The sequence below is a fragment of the Hyperolius riggenbachi genome, chromosome 3, assembly GCF_040937935.1.
Source record: "Hyperolius riggenbachi isolate aHypRig1 chromosome 3, aHypRig1.pri, whole genome shotgun sequence".
Classification (NCBI taxonomy): Eukaryota; Metazoa; Chordata; class Amphibia; order Anura; family Hyperoliidae; genus Hyperolius; species Hyperolius riggenbachi.
Genome location: NC_090648.1, coordinates 195775747 through 195789527, shown reverse-complemented (window position 1 = coordinate 195789527; position 13781 = coordinate 195775747). Strand labels below are relative to the sequence as shown.

Below are 13781 nucleotides of genomic sequence, written 5' to 3'. Positions count from 1 at the left end.
GTTTACAGCTATATTACCCCAAGCGGGAATTGTTTTATCTTGCTGCATCTCACTGAGCATATTTTTCTGTATACAGATTGTGTGCAATAATCTTCATGTAAGTTGTTCACAAAATGTTTGTCCATCTCCATTTGTACAGTGTGCTGACTTGAATATGAAACAAGAATTACGGGTGGTTGCTATACGCAATGACACAAGACCCTGAACTGCAGATTTCTCTTTCTCAGAAGGAAAGCTGTTCTAGACCAACAGAAGAACAATGCCTATGAATCTTGTTACCAACATCACATGACTAGAGATGGTGACGGACTGGCAATGTGCACAGTTTTGTAAGGCAGGAAGGGTGTGTGCACAATTTGTGACTCAGACCTAAGGCTCACTCCATCCACACACAAAAAAATAATTACATTTAAAGTGAACCTGAACTCTTGCACAGGACAAAAAGAATCAGAGAAATGCACCCTGTATGTATTTAGAGAGTGTAGCCTTTTTAATTCCCCCATTTGTGCCTAATTACAAGTTGTAATCTGATCTTTCCCCTGTGTCACATGACTGCCACAGCAAAGATGGCAAATAAGCTCATTTAAAAGCACAGGATGTTAACAATATGTCTGCTTCCATGAAAGCAGAAGACACTGTAGATTTATATCAGCTGTAACAAAAAATTTGTGTTTTTTGAAAGGTTATTATGCTGTTGCGTATCTTTTAGAGCAGAGAAGAACTTCTGAGTTCAGGTCCGCTTTAAGCTAGATATGAAACAATTATAAGATGGCAACATAGATGTTTGCTTTACTTCACATGGTTTGGACACGAGGTCACTTTAAATGAACTATTGTATCTACCTAGTCCTTCTACAAGATAAAGAAATTTAAGTAATTTATTATAAGTACCATAGGTATAGGAACACTGCTGTGGCAGCCTACACACTACTGCCAAACCCAGTACTTTATCTCTTTTTCAGATTCATTATAAAGAAAGTAAATGAAAAAGCAAAACTGATCTGCACAGGGACGAGACAAAACTGCAGGAGTCAGTGTGGGCCAGTGCACACCAAAAACCTCTAGCAGATCCGCAAAACGCTAGAGGTTTTTGAAGCAGATTTTCAGAGTGATTCTAGGCATGTTTAGAGAGGTTTGTCTAGCGGTTTTTGGAGCGTTATGTGTAGCAGACTTCATCAATTGTTACAGTAAAGCTGTTACTGAACAGTTTCAGTAACAAAAACGCCTGGAAAACCGCTCTGATCTAGCGGTTTCCAGAGCGGTTTTCCACTTTCCTATACTTTAACATTGAGGCAGAAATGCCTCAGAAATCTAAAAAATGCTGTAGCCCCTGAGTTTGCATTTGTGGAAAAAACGAACCGCTCTGGCGTGCACCAGCCCATTGAAATACATTACCCAAGCAGTTTTCAAACAGTTAGCGTTTTTAAAGAGAGTCTGAAGCGAGAATAAATCTCGCTTCAGACCTCATAGATAGCAGGGGCACGCGTGCCCCTGCTAAAACGCCGCTATCCCGCGGCTTAACGGGGGTCCCTTCACCCCCAAATCCCCTCTGTACAGCCGGGGAGCGCTTCCGCATTGGGGCAGGGCTAACCGCCGCAGCCCTGCCTCCCGCGTGTCTATCAGACGCGTACCTTCACCTCTCCCCCGCCCCTCTCAGTCTTCCTTCACTGAGAGGGGTGGGGGAGAGGCGGCGATGCGCGTCTGATAGACGCGACTGGAGGCAGGGCTGCAGCCGTTAGCCCTGCCTCCAGGAAGAAAAAATTCACGACCAAGTTGACGACCAAGTCTTGCGGGGGTGGGTTTGGGGGTGAAGGGACCCCCGTTTAGCCGCGGGATAGCGGCGTTTTAGCAGGGGCACACATGCCCCTGCTAACTATGAGCTCTGAAGCGAGATTTATTCTCGCTTCAGAGTCTCTTCAAAGAGGAAGTGTCGTGAAAATCTTAAAATTTAAAACACATACAAATAAGAAGTACAATTCTCCCTGAGTAAAATGAGCCATAACTTACTTTTCTCCTATGTTGCTGTCACTTACAGTAAGTAGTAGAAATCTGACATTACCGACAGATTTTGGACTAGCCCATCTTCTCATATGGGGGTTCTCAGGGTTTTCTTTATTTTTAAAAGCACTTTGTGAATGGCAGTTGCTCTGTCCAACTGCCAAAATAGTGTGCAGCGAGCAGAGAGGCTGGCCAGCATCTTTGTATTAATCATTTTCAGGGAATATCTTTATAAAGAATAAAGGCCATGCTGAGAATCCCCTATAAAGAGATGGACTAGCCCAAAACCTGTCACTTCTGTCAGATTTCTACTGCCTGCTGTAAGTGACAGCAACATAGGAGAAAAGTAATTTATGGCTCATTTTACCCTGGGAGAAATGTACTTCTTATTTGTATGCGTTTTAAATTTAAAAATTTTTCGCAACAGTTCCTCTTTAAAAAAGCTCCAGAACCGCTCTGGTGTGCACCAGCCCTATGCCTTGTTTTCCAAATGAAAAGAAAGAAAATACAAAGTCTGCACATAATGTTTCAGAAGAAAGCATATTTAAAAATGTTTTGGTTGCACAAGTCACATTTTCATATACATTCACATTATTGTCAGCTATGCTATTGCTGACTCTAACGGAGTTGTTAAATGTCAATCTTCACTTTGTATTTCAGATATTTATCTTGCAGTTCATATGTCATAGTGACATGCAAACAAACTGTCACACAGATGTTTCTAAAAACAAATCAAGTCTCTGGATTTTCTTTTAATCATCTGAAAATCAATGACCTTTCTATGAAGTTCATTTTTATTTACGTGGTTAACAATCTTCCCATTACGTCATCCCACTCAGGAGCATGCAATTCAAGCTTAATCAAATTAGCAGGACTTCCTTTCAGCCCATCTGTAATCGGATTCCAATTGCAAATGTTTCTTGCATGCTTCCTGAAGAATGTAACTTTCACAGCCTGCGTTGTCCTTTTTAACTTGCACTGAGCCTCTGCTTTGTTCTGCTCTTTCAGCGCCTCTAGTGTCAATCTCACTTGCAAAGCTTGGCGGTGGTACACAATACCCAAAGGGTTAAAGCCATTAAGATGGCAATGTCCACACACAACAGGTGTACAAACAGTTCTTTGTCTCCTCAGAGTGGCCTTCTCAGCATGGCCTGATAGGTTGGAGCATTAATTGTACAGCTCATTAGCATACAGCTGACAGTCTGCTATCTGAGTCTGTTGCTCAAGCCAAACTTGTCCACATTTCAAAGATTACAGAGACTTCACTTCCCAATAAAACCGGGCTACAACAAATGGACTACACTGGCCTTTGAACTGCTTTTAAGCCCAATCTACACGATACGATTCTTTGTGCAATTCGATTACGATTCTATTTACGATCTGATTAAATCCAACATGTCTGATCGGGATTTGATTCAATTTTATTTGTCATTGCAAAACAATGGCAAATTGAATTGAATCGAATCCTGATCAGACATGTCGGATTTAATCGTATCGCACAAAGAATCGTATCGTGTAGATGGGCCTTTAGGCACTGCTGTAATTTCCACAGAGAGCCAACTAGCATCTGTTTTTCTCCAATGTACCTAACAGCGCAACCAAATTGTTTTTGTATGTGAGCTTGTCTAATAACCTCCTTCACAAGAGACCAGGATCAAATTATACAAGCAGAGATTCTAAGGATGCCCACTGTTATGACAGAACTCTCTGAAGTAATCAGAGTAAATGCACTGCATGTAAACACTTGCAGCAGCTAGTGGACACCAGAGTGAATGATGAAGATGTGACTACACAAAGCGTAATGGCTACATTGTGAATATTCCAGAGTATGCACTTTATCTTTAACATGTTTCTATTCCATTTACCTAAAACACAGTGCATGTAAGGCAGCTTGCAAGCAGTTTATTGGGCAGAGGCATTGAACGGCGGAAGGGGAGACAGAATTAAGTTTACTTTAGCACTGTAATGCAAATGCTGTAGCTTTTGGGGAGATTTTCTTTCAATTCATATCCAAGAAAAGAGGAAGTCAGCAGAAAGCTTGGAAAACTGATGGAAAACCTCAACTCCATCAGCCATCACCAGGATGTAAACCCGAATCCCATTGCAATTTATGATTGATACCCTAGGCGCTATCTATATCAGACAACCCCCCCCCCCCCCCCTGAAAAAAATAGAAATAAATAAAAAAAAAAAAAAAAAGGTTGTAAAACCTTCTCCACATTATTAGGAAATAGCTTAGGTCTATGGTAAAAATGGGGAAAAAATATAAAAAAAAGTTTTAAGTAAAGTAGTTATGATGGACAAAGTTCATTTTTTGCTTAACTGGTTTAAATGTGAACACTGGGCACACAAACTAATCACGAGGCCATTCTTATTCAGTTCAATACTTGTACCACAGAAAAGTTACAGCGCTGATTACTCTATATACATACATTACACATATTCATTTAACATCACAAATAATGCTTTTATCATGTGAAACAAAAAGCCTTGGCTAATGGTTAAAAAACGATTTTGAGAACATCTAGTAGACTCGGTGCCCTGGCAGCTCTCCAGAACTACAGATATTGTTATGTGGCAAAGAAGTGCGTCACTAAAAACAGGCAACAAAAACTGGTTCAAGGTTCTTACATAATACTTCAAGAACGTTACTAAACAAAAAAAAAAAAACAAAACAAAAAAAAAAAAAAAGTACAGAATTAAGAATGCATGTGCTAAAAAAATCACTAAATTTTACATTCATTTATTTTTTTTCTTCAAATGTTTCCCAGGCTTTTACAAATATGGAATGAATTATTTTACACTGCTTTGGGAGTAGTCTAGAAATCGTTTCCTTTCCAGCGTTACTTCCACTACAGCTGTGCTTTGTCTGTCTTCATTTTTTGTGGGGGTAAACAGGGGGGAAGGGGGGGGGGGGGGGGTAGGGGAATGAAAATTTTAGGCCTGTTCAAAAAACATTTACATTCAAGTTGCATTCTGCCAGCATCTGCTATTGAAGTCTAGTTCCAATTTACAATAAACAGCTTTTCCAGACCAGAACGCTTGAAATTCAGTCCCTCTTGACTGCTTTTCCTATTCAATTTCTCTGCACAGTATTTCAAGGAGAAAAATGTTCTGCCAATTATTACACATCTGGAAAAAATGCAAGTATAAGCTAAAATATACTGTGCAGAAAGTGTCTGCTCTCGGCACATGGCAGAGCAGGATTTTATGGGCCACAGACAAGGTCAGAGTGTGTGCAGGCATTCAGTTTTTTCCCTTCACTTTCCCCTAAAAGCCATACCTCAAATCTGAAATGAGTAGCAGGTGTTCTATTTAATCACATTAGTCTACCCAGAAAGATTACAACGTAAGGTATTAATACATTTTAGCTAACCAACATTTACTGAGACACTCATTATTTACCAGTTTGGACAAGTGGAAATAACATTACAAATCAAACAGCATGTGGGAATTAGCAGTACAATATTCTTACCATTGAGGCCTGCCGACTGTTTGGTACAAGTCCAGCTGCTCCATAGTTCGCCGTCAGGCTTGCAATGGGTCCATTATGTGCTGCGCCCAGTAAGCTGTGAATATCGGCAGGAATGCTTGTGGAAGGTCCTACTGCGTGGTTCCGAAGTACATGTATTGCATCATCAAGCCTATCCAAACGATCCTCCATTCGAGACTGCTGGGATGAAATAAACTATTCAATTGCCAAAAATGTCTCAATATATACAAAGCTATACTGTGCACAAGGACTCTAAGTAATATAAACATCCAATAATTAATTAATTGGTCGATCACTATAAAAATGAGTACATTTAAAGTTCCAGCCATTTCTTCAAAGAGACATAAACAATCATTCACCTTATGCTCATATTAATAACCGATTACTACATGTGGGGAGCTTAACTTTAATTGTTAGTAGAGACATGAATCATGTGTTTACATAGTTACCTTCTTACAAACTTACAATATGAAAAGTAAACACTGCTGCTTAAAAATGTAAAATTCTGTACATTTTGTGGACGTTGACTGCAAAATTAATGGCTTAACTTTAAAGCTGCCAAATATCATGACACCCATTTCATCTGAGGTACTATAGATGCTCCCAAATACTAGCACTAAAAACTGAAGAAGATCCCCCTGTGCCTCTGAAGCTTTCACGGCCAGCTATTTCCTGGCCTTAGGATTTGACTATGGTGACATACACATGAAGTGGTCTTAAATGTTTTTTCTCCTTGCTTCTGTACTGGGGCATCATAGCTTAAAGCAATAAAGCTATTCTTTTGCAGTCAGATCATTCTATAAAATATAATCAAACAGCAGCTGGGGATCCATATGGATTCTAGCCTGTGCTTTTGTCTTGTTTTCATTCTTCTTTTGTAAATGAAATTATACTAAACATTGGGATAAATGGCTTTGGTTAAATATAGTATAAGAGTATTAGAGTTAGTATAAAAAAAAAGAAAGCAATTAGCACAAAAAGCCCTGTGAAATATGATTACTGCAACATGAAAGGGAAAAACATACGGAGGCATTTGTATTACACAAAGCAAAGTTTAGTCAAAGAAAAGAAGAAGTGCACCAATACAAAACACAAAGAAATGGCACCAGCTAAAGAGAAATACTACTACCTCACAGACATCCTTTAAGAAGGACATAGCATCTTGCAAATGCTCGTGAAGTTGCTGCTCAACCCGATTTTTCTGGCAAAGTCAAGACAGAACAAGAAGCAGAGCAAAGGTTAAGATTAATTAAGGGAAGAAGAGGAAAAAAAGCTGAAGTGCGTATAAGCTTGAAATGTTACTTAAGTTAATGCGAAGGACCAACTGTAAAAAAATGCATCAAACTACAAATACTCAGCACAAAAAACAAGGCGATTTATATGGTAATTTTATTTGTATGTATCACAAAGCAATTGACCAATACAGCTCATTTAGTCTAGTTAACCAAATAAATAGTACATTTTTAGAGGAGTATACATCTAACAACTGTCACCCGCTCCCATTGGACGACATCGCTGGGCCGGCCTGTACAGATGTGTGTCAGTCATGTAGCTGACTATGCGTTCTGTTGCTATTTATTTCATTTATTGTATTTATAAAGCGCCAACATATTACGCAGCTATATGTTGCTATGCGGGGGGTGGAGGGATTACAGTGGTGCATGCACGACGTCACGTGGCAGGCAGGGGAGTGGAGTCTTCAAATAAGTTGGCCACCACTTAGCCAAGTTAATCCGCCGGGCGGATCGCTTGCCGACCATCCGTTGCTGGTTGATGGCCTATGTATACACGCCTGACTATTGGCTGAGGCGGTCATAATCAGCCACCTTGGCCAACTTTAGTCAGGCATGTGTATGAGACTTTCTATTGCATGGATTGGACTTTGTGCAATGGGCACAGGGAACAAACATCATAGCGTAAAACAAAAACAGTGTCAGTACACAGCACAGGTAAACTGAAAGTAAGCTGTGTACAGCACCACCTATAAATGAATGCAGTAACTTGGAGAAGAAGAAAAATGCCCATGTGCCCAGAGGAGGAGTAATGGAGATCACTGTACTTCATCTAAGTTCCCTGAAGAAGATTCCTTGTGTAAACAAACAGCTTGACGCTTCAGTTTAAAGTCCATCAAAACATTTTGCATTCACTTTATGAACTCTCCTCTTTTCATATATATACACATACACACGAATGCTGAAAAAGTGCTTTGGGTTTAGAGAAGGATACTGGTCTCCCATAAAAGTAATTTAACAGCAGCTGTCTCAAACAGAGAGGCCTGACGACTTGGGAACAGATGGTAACAGACACACCCTATATGTTTTATATTGTTCATTCAAACCAGACCACTTGCTAGAAAAGAATTTATCTGTAACATCATACGGATGACTTCCTCATGGATCGGACAGCTATGAAAAATGTAAGGACTTTAAAAGCACACTTTTCCTACAACAATAACACAATCCTACTTACCAGGGAGTGAAGAGAGTTTTCATAGCTTGGAGATGACGGCGTTTGTCCTTGTTGTCTCGACCACTGGTTAGCACCTATCAAAAATAGAAGGGAAAGTTATGAAAACTAGCTTAAAATATTTAATAAAAAAAAATGAAAACTGGGGTTAACTGCATGAAATGTGTTGTATAAACACCAATCACAAACGGCCCAGCTCTGTTTAGAATAGCTCTGGCACATTTGATATCTCAGGGCATAATCTGGTAAACCAGATCACCACAAAGAGTGGTCAACTAATTGATTGATTACGGTTTCTTAGTTAAACTGGAACTACATTGTAGTGATCACATTATCACATCTTAAAAGACCCAGCCAAAAGAAATCTGATGGTCCATAAAAAAAATAGTGATGAGACCTGCAAACATGAAAATAATCTGCTCACTTATGTGAGAATTTAATGATGGGGCAGCCATGCTAGATTCCCGGCTGGCATAGTTGTTCACAGTGGATTTTATGTCAACTTTGATGCTCTTAACGATAAAAGAATATTTACATATAACATATTGATGTAGAGTAAGATGTACTAAGCTATAGATTGGGGCATGGAAAGCAGCAGGTTTGTCTTACTGTAGATCAGGGGTCTCAAACTCGCGGCCCGCGGGCCATTTGCGGCCCTCGATACAATATTTTGTGGCCCTCGCCGGCAAAAGCTTCCTTATAGTTCGCTTCAGTGCTCCCAAGTAATCCGCCGCATCCCCGCCGCTAAACGAGAGTTGCAGAGCCCCTAAATCGCCCGGGGGGCAATCCACCGGCATTTCCTGGAAGGGGCAGAGCTTACAGCTTCAGCTCTGCCCCTCCTGACGTCAATCGGTACCTCTCCCCACCCCTCTCTGTGAAGAAAGAGTGAGAGGGGCAGGCAGAGGGCGGCGATGCGCCGCGATTGTGAAATTCCTTATGCGGCCCAGCCTCATCCTGACTTTGCCTCCTGCGGCCTCTCAGGTAAATTGAGTTTGAGACCCCTGCTGTAGATGAATTGGATAATTCTGCTATTCTCCCCAGCAGTGTTGGGTGCAGACTGCACATTGTTGCTCGAAATGCTAAAAAATCATTTCAGGCAACATTAGTCTCATGTCGGTATGAGGCATTATTTGTGATACAATAACAAAACAGTAAAATCTGGTTACAGTAAACTTTGATATAATAAACATCTGACTATAATAAATAGTGTTTACAGGTCCCGAGCATGTGCCTGTATGAATACACAGTCTATGACCAATTTTGATATAGTAAACTTCTGATATAGTCTAACTACTTGGCCAGGTCCCTTGGCGTTTTCTAGAAGGGGATTCTACTGTATGTACTAAAGAGAACCAGAGATGAAGCAACCTCATGTATTTTACCTTATAAATCAGTGGGAACATGACAGTAAACACCTAATCTGCTCTTTGTTACATTGTTCTCTGTTTAATTTGCCTGTTATCACCTCTAAGATAAGAATCCCGACTAAGCAGTCGGTCTGGCTTTGCTACAGAATAATTATAGCTGAGACTGTGTTCTTTGCTGTCTTCAAGTCCAAGCCTGCCCCCTGCTGGCTTTGCTCAGGAATCATTATAGCTGAGTCATTATAGCAAAGCCAGAATCAATGCTCAGTCCGGGATTCTTATCTCAGCTAGATAACAGACACTTTTAGCAGTGAGGATGGAACAGAGAGCATGGTAAATGTTTTCTCTAATGTTCCCACTGATTTCTATGGTAAAATACACAAGGGTGCTTCGTCTCTGGTTCACTTAAAGAGAAAATATGATTAGCTAAAATTTTGCTAACACTTTTTTAGTGAAGGGGGGGTGGGGTGATCTCTATGATCCTGGGCAATTCATGCACAGACAAATTAGTGTTGTGATATCTCCAACATGTGTACAACCATTTTTTGCAGCCTCACATACAAGTGAAACTTTCCACAGTTAAAGACTTAACAGGTTGCGTCCCACAGCTTTGGACGTCACTCATAGGAAATGGCTGGTGTAGGTGCTTCCAATCAAACATTTGAAAACGGATTAACTATATAAATAAACTAACCAGATTAGTTCTGCCTCAAACTGGCCAAGTAAAGCATGTGTTTGGAGCAAGCCGTTCTTGTGTAAGGTCCATTTATAGTTATCACATTAGCTGCTATGGAATAAATAAAAAGTGTGAGCCTTGTCCAACACTGGCTGAATTATTGTCTGTTATGGTAAATTACCTCCTATATAAAGTCAGCCGAGTTGTTAATTGATTTAACGTTACACCATCCACAATTTATATCCTTATTTCAAATATATGAATAATCAAACATGGTGTAATGTGTACAGTAGTCAGAGTACAGGTCTACTTGCTGATATGCGAGAATACTATCAAACAGCCTCTAGCTGGACAAAAAAATAACACCCGTTTATCAGCTGAATGCTGTCTCCTCCCAGTGAAGAACAAGACATAAATGATTTATTTGCTCACAAGTCAGTTTCCATATAACCTCACCCACTGAATAATGCAGCAACAACATTAATAAATTATGGATATGCTGCTGAAAACCAGAAAAGCACATCAAAGAAAAGGCCTATGGGTATGTTTCTTCAATCACAACGGTGTCTGGGAAAGCAGGAATAAGTTTATTACAAATTTGTTGTTGGGTATTTCACAAATTAAGATCGTTTCAAATGAAAGCAGTGCACAAAACAGTCAGTGAATACCTTTTAAAGAGGAGACACCATGTAAAATCCCCCAAACACTTGGAGGTTACACATCTTCCTACAGTTTGTCGAGGATAAAATATCCATGTTGGACAAATGATTACAATTATCCGCAGATGAATTCTGTGCTCACTGCTCAAGTTAGTGGGAAGAGAATCTGCTCTGTCATGTAACTCTGTGAGATAGGCAGCCTCTCTCTATTCCTCATTAGATTTGTTGATTCAGAAGCTCAGCTTGGCAGAGCTTGTTCTAGCAGCTGCCACTGCACATCACTCACAACCATCTCTGCTGCTAGGTCTAATTTACCCCATCAGGTGAATCCACCTAATCAGTCCATAAATCACTCAAGATGGACTGACAAACAAATGTCCACATAAAAGTTCAGCTTTACCCCCAAAATATCATAGTCCCACAGCAGTGAATAGTTCATCTACAGGACCATGTTTACTAGTCTCACCCAATGTGGGAAAGGACCGAAAATAGAAACCTAAAACACACAAACTAAACATTCTTACACTAACACACACACTACACTATTTTAAAACTACAATGTGTTTGACTTTAAAGTACAAACTGAATGTGAGCTGGGGTTGGTACAGATTGCGATGAATGGGCGCGGTCCTTTTCACGCTGTTTAGTCAAATGAGATTTCCTCAACGCTACATGTAGCTTCTGGTGCTAGTTACCATCTATCCCCTAGGGCTCAAACGCAAAAATGAATTAAGGGCTAGCAATATCCTTCCCTTTTCTGTGCAGTTGCAGAAAAGCATTCGACCACAGCAAAATGAGCCATGGGAACCGTCCCATAAAAACAGAGCCATGAAGTTTTGGTTTCAGTGTTCATCAGCTACAGAAAAACAGCTTAATCTTAGAGCGAAGTAATAGGAAAAGAAAAAGTAAACTGGCTTTTCACAACTCACTACAACTTTGTAAAACAACCAAAATATTGAGAATTATAATGAATTTTTAAAATGGTATCAGAAGAAGGAATGAAACTACTGTGAAGGTAGATTTCGTCTATATTAGCAGTTTACGTGAAGGTGAGCTGTTTGCAAGTTATTGCATGCACTGATCGGATGGGTACATCTGACATTGTATTCAACAGCATTTAGTAAGCTATGCTGCTGAAGCACACATATTGGAAGCTTTTACACTGGTCTGATAGTTTCACAGAGCTTGTCACAAGAAAAGCAAAAAAACAGTGCATATTACAGACCGACCCAAGCACAGGTTCTTTCACAAGTAACAGACATGCAGTGATGTTATATCTGGCAGCATGCTAACATAGTATTCCACAAATCCAGCTCTTCGTGCTTCATCTGTAGCAGCACACAAATGGTGTTCCAATATCACCTCTAAGCTGGTTGATAAGTATAGTTAAGAAAGAAAAAAATTAACAGTTGTCAAATAGGGAAGTAGATATTGTTATGAGAAATGATATATCAAAGCAAGATCTTTTGTGCATAATGTGTACATGCCAACATGAAAACCATGCACACAGTACACTAGCTAAAGCTGGAAAAAATGACTTCATAGATCACAACTTACTAAAGTATTGCCTGTACACAAACAAGTTAAACCACAGAGACCAAAACCACCATTTACTTTAAAGCATCCCATGCAATTAACAAAGAGCAGGATGTTTATCCTTTTAGACCACAGATGCAATGATGTAAATATAAAAAAGTAACCTAAAACTTTTTTTTTTTTTTTACACACTCAAAATAAGCAGCACAGAGATGCCTATAAACTGAACTTCACTTCCGCTTTCTAACTATAACATTCATAATGTTAGAAACTCATGAATTCCTGTTTAATCTCGCTCACTTTTAGAGCACTGTAATGGTAAAGTCAGCAGGACCTTCCCTGTCCTGTCTGAGTATAACAGCTGTTCACATTTTACAAGACAGCTGAAGTGGGAGTGTGGGAGCAGCCAGTCACCCACAGTTCATTATTCATACATCAGATAGCCATCATACAACCATTCAGCACGGCTTCCCAAGTTATTAATAATTAAGCAAACATAGATTTAACTAGCCTGTAATAATATGCATGAATGGAAAGTGCCAAGCCTAGATATAATCACATAAAAACAATGCCTACTATCGAAATATAAAGAACAATGCTCCTCTACTCACTAGCTACAGAGAGAGCAGGGTTTATTAAGGGGGAGCATAGATTGAAAATCAAGTAAGTCAATTTAAGAAATAATAAAAAATATGGCAACAATTATTGAAGTATCTATCTACCTCATTTAATTACCTATTCACCCCAATCTACATTTTAGTTTTCTATCTCCAATCATTTTGTGCATTTTCCATGTGTTTTTAAAAGCATGAGGAAAAAAAAAAAAAAAAGTGTCCGCAAATTAGATAAAAACTGAACTCCGCGTAAAATATAAAATGCAATGCAAAAGAAATACCAGAACACATCATGTGTGCATTGGATCTGTACCAGTTTAGTAACTGAATCCAAAAGCAATATGCAGCAGAACAGCACATGCTGTGAACAGAAAACAACAACAACGCAATGCAAAAGCAACTCAAATATGACTGCAGCCACATACACAAGCCCTAAATCCAACAAAAGGGGCGTTAATAAATGCATGGAACTCGAGCCTCAAAAATGTCAATGAGCTTTTACAAGTCAACAATCAGAAGTTTGAACATAATCTGATATTACAAATTAGCCACAGTGTGATCTTTATCACATGTTACTCTTGGATCATATAGCAGAGCATCTACAACAGGCTGAGTACATTGAGTCTATAAAGTCATTCCATCCTTCTGTTTACATTTCATCTATTTCTTACAACTACTGTATAGTTATGCCTCAGCTTTTCCCATGTACAACAGTAGATGGCTCACATACAATAAAATGAAGCCATATTTCTCCTCGCCTTACAAATCACCTCAATACCATTACCAGTAAAAGGAATATCAAAAGCAAACCATGGAGCAACACAAAATGTAGATCAACTGAATTTGTTAAATATTTCCTGTACCTAGTCGATCCCAAACGGATTTATTTTTTAGACAGAGAACTTTCAAATAGCAGTGTTATCATAGTCATTCGTGAGCTGGCAGAGAACACACTATGAAAGTGTTTTGTTTGAAT

At 39.4% G+C, this 13781-nt stretch overlaps 1 protein-coding gene across 7 annotated transcripts in view; it reads right to left on the bottom strand.

Annotated features, from left to right (window-relative positions):
- TCF12 (transcription factor 12) overlaps window positions 1–13781 on the bottom strand; it is a 291989-nt gene that overhangs the window by 20612 nt on the left and 257596 nt on the right. For 3 of the 7 annotated variants that reach the window (XM_068275505.1, XM_068275510.1, XM_068275511.1), the window contains 3 exons: window positions 7960–8033; window positions 6620–6691; window positions 5473–5670 (listed from right to left, as the gene is read on the bottom strand). In XM_068275505.1, the coding sequence (XP_068131606.1) occupies window positions 5473–5670; window positions 6620–6691; window positions 7960–8033 (344 nt within the window). The remainder of the gene's footprint in view (window positions 1–5472; window positions 5671–6619; window positions 6692–7959; window positions 8034–13781) is intronic. The other 4 variants (XM_068275507.1, XM_068275512.1, XM_068275506.1 and 1 more) reach the window with 3 other exon arrangements.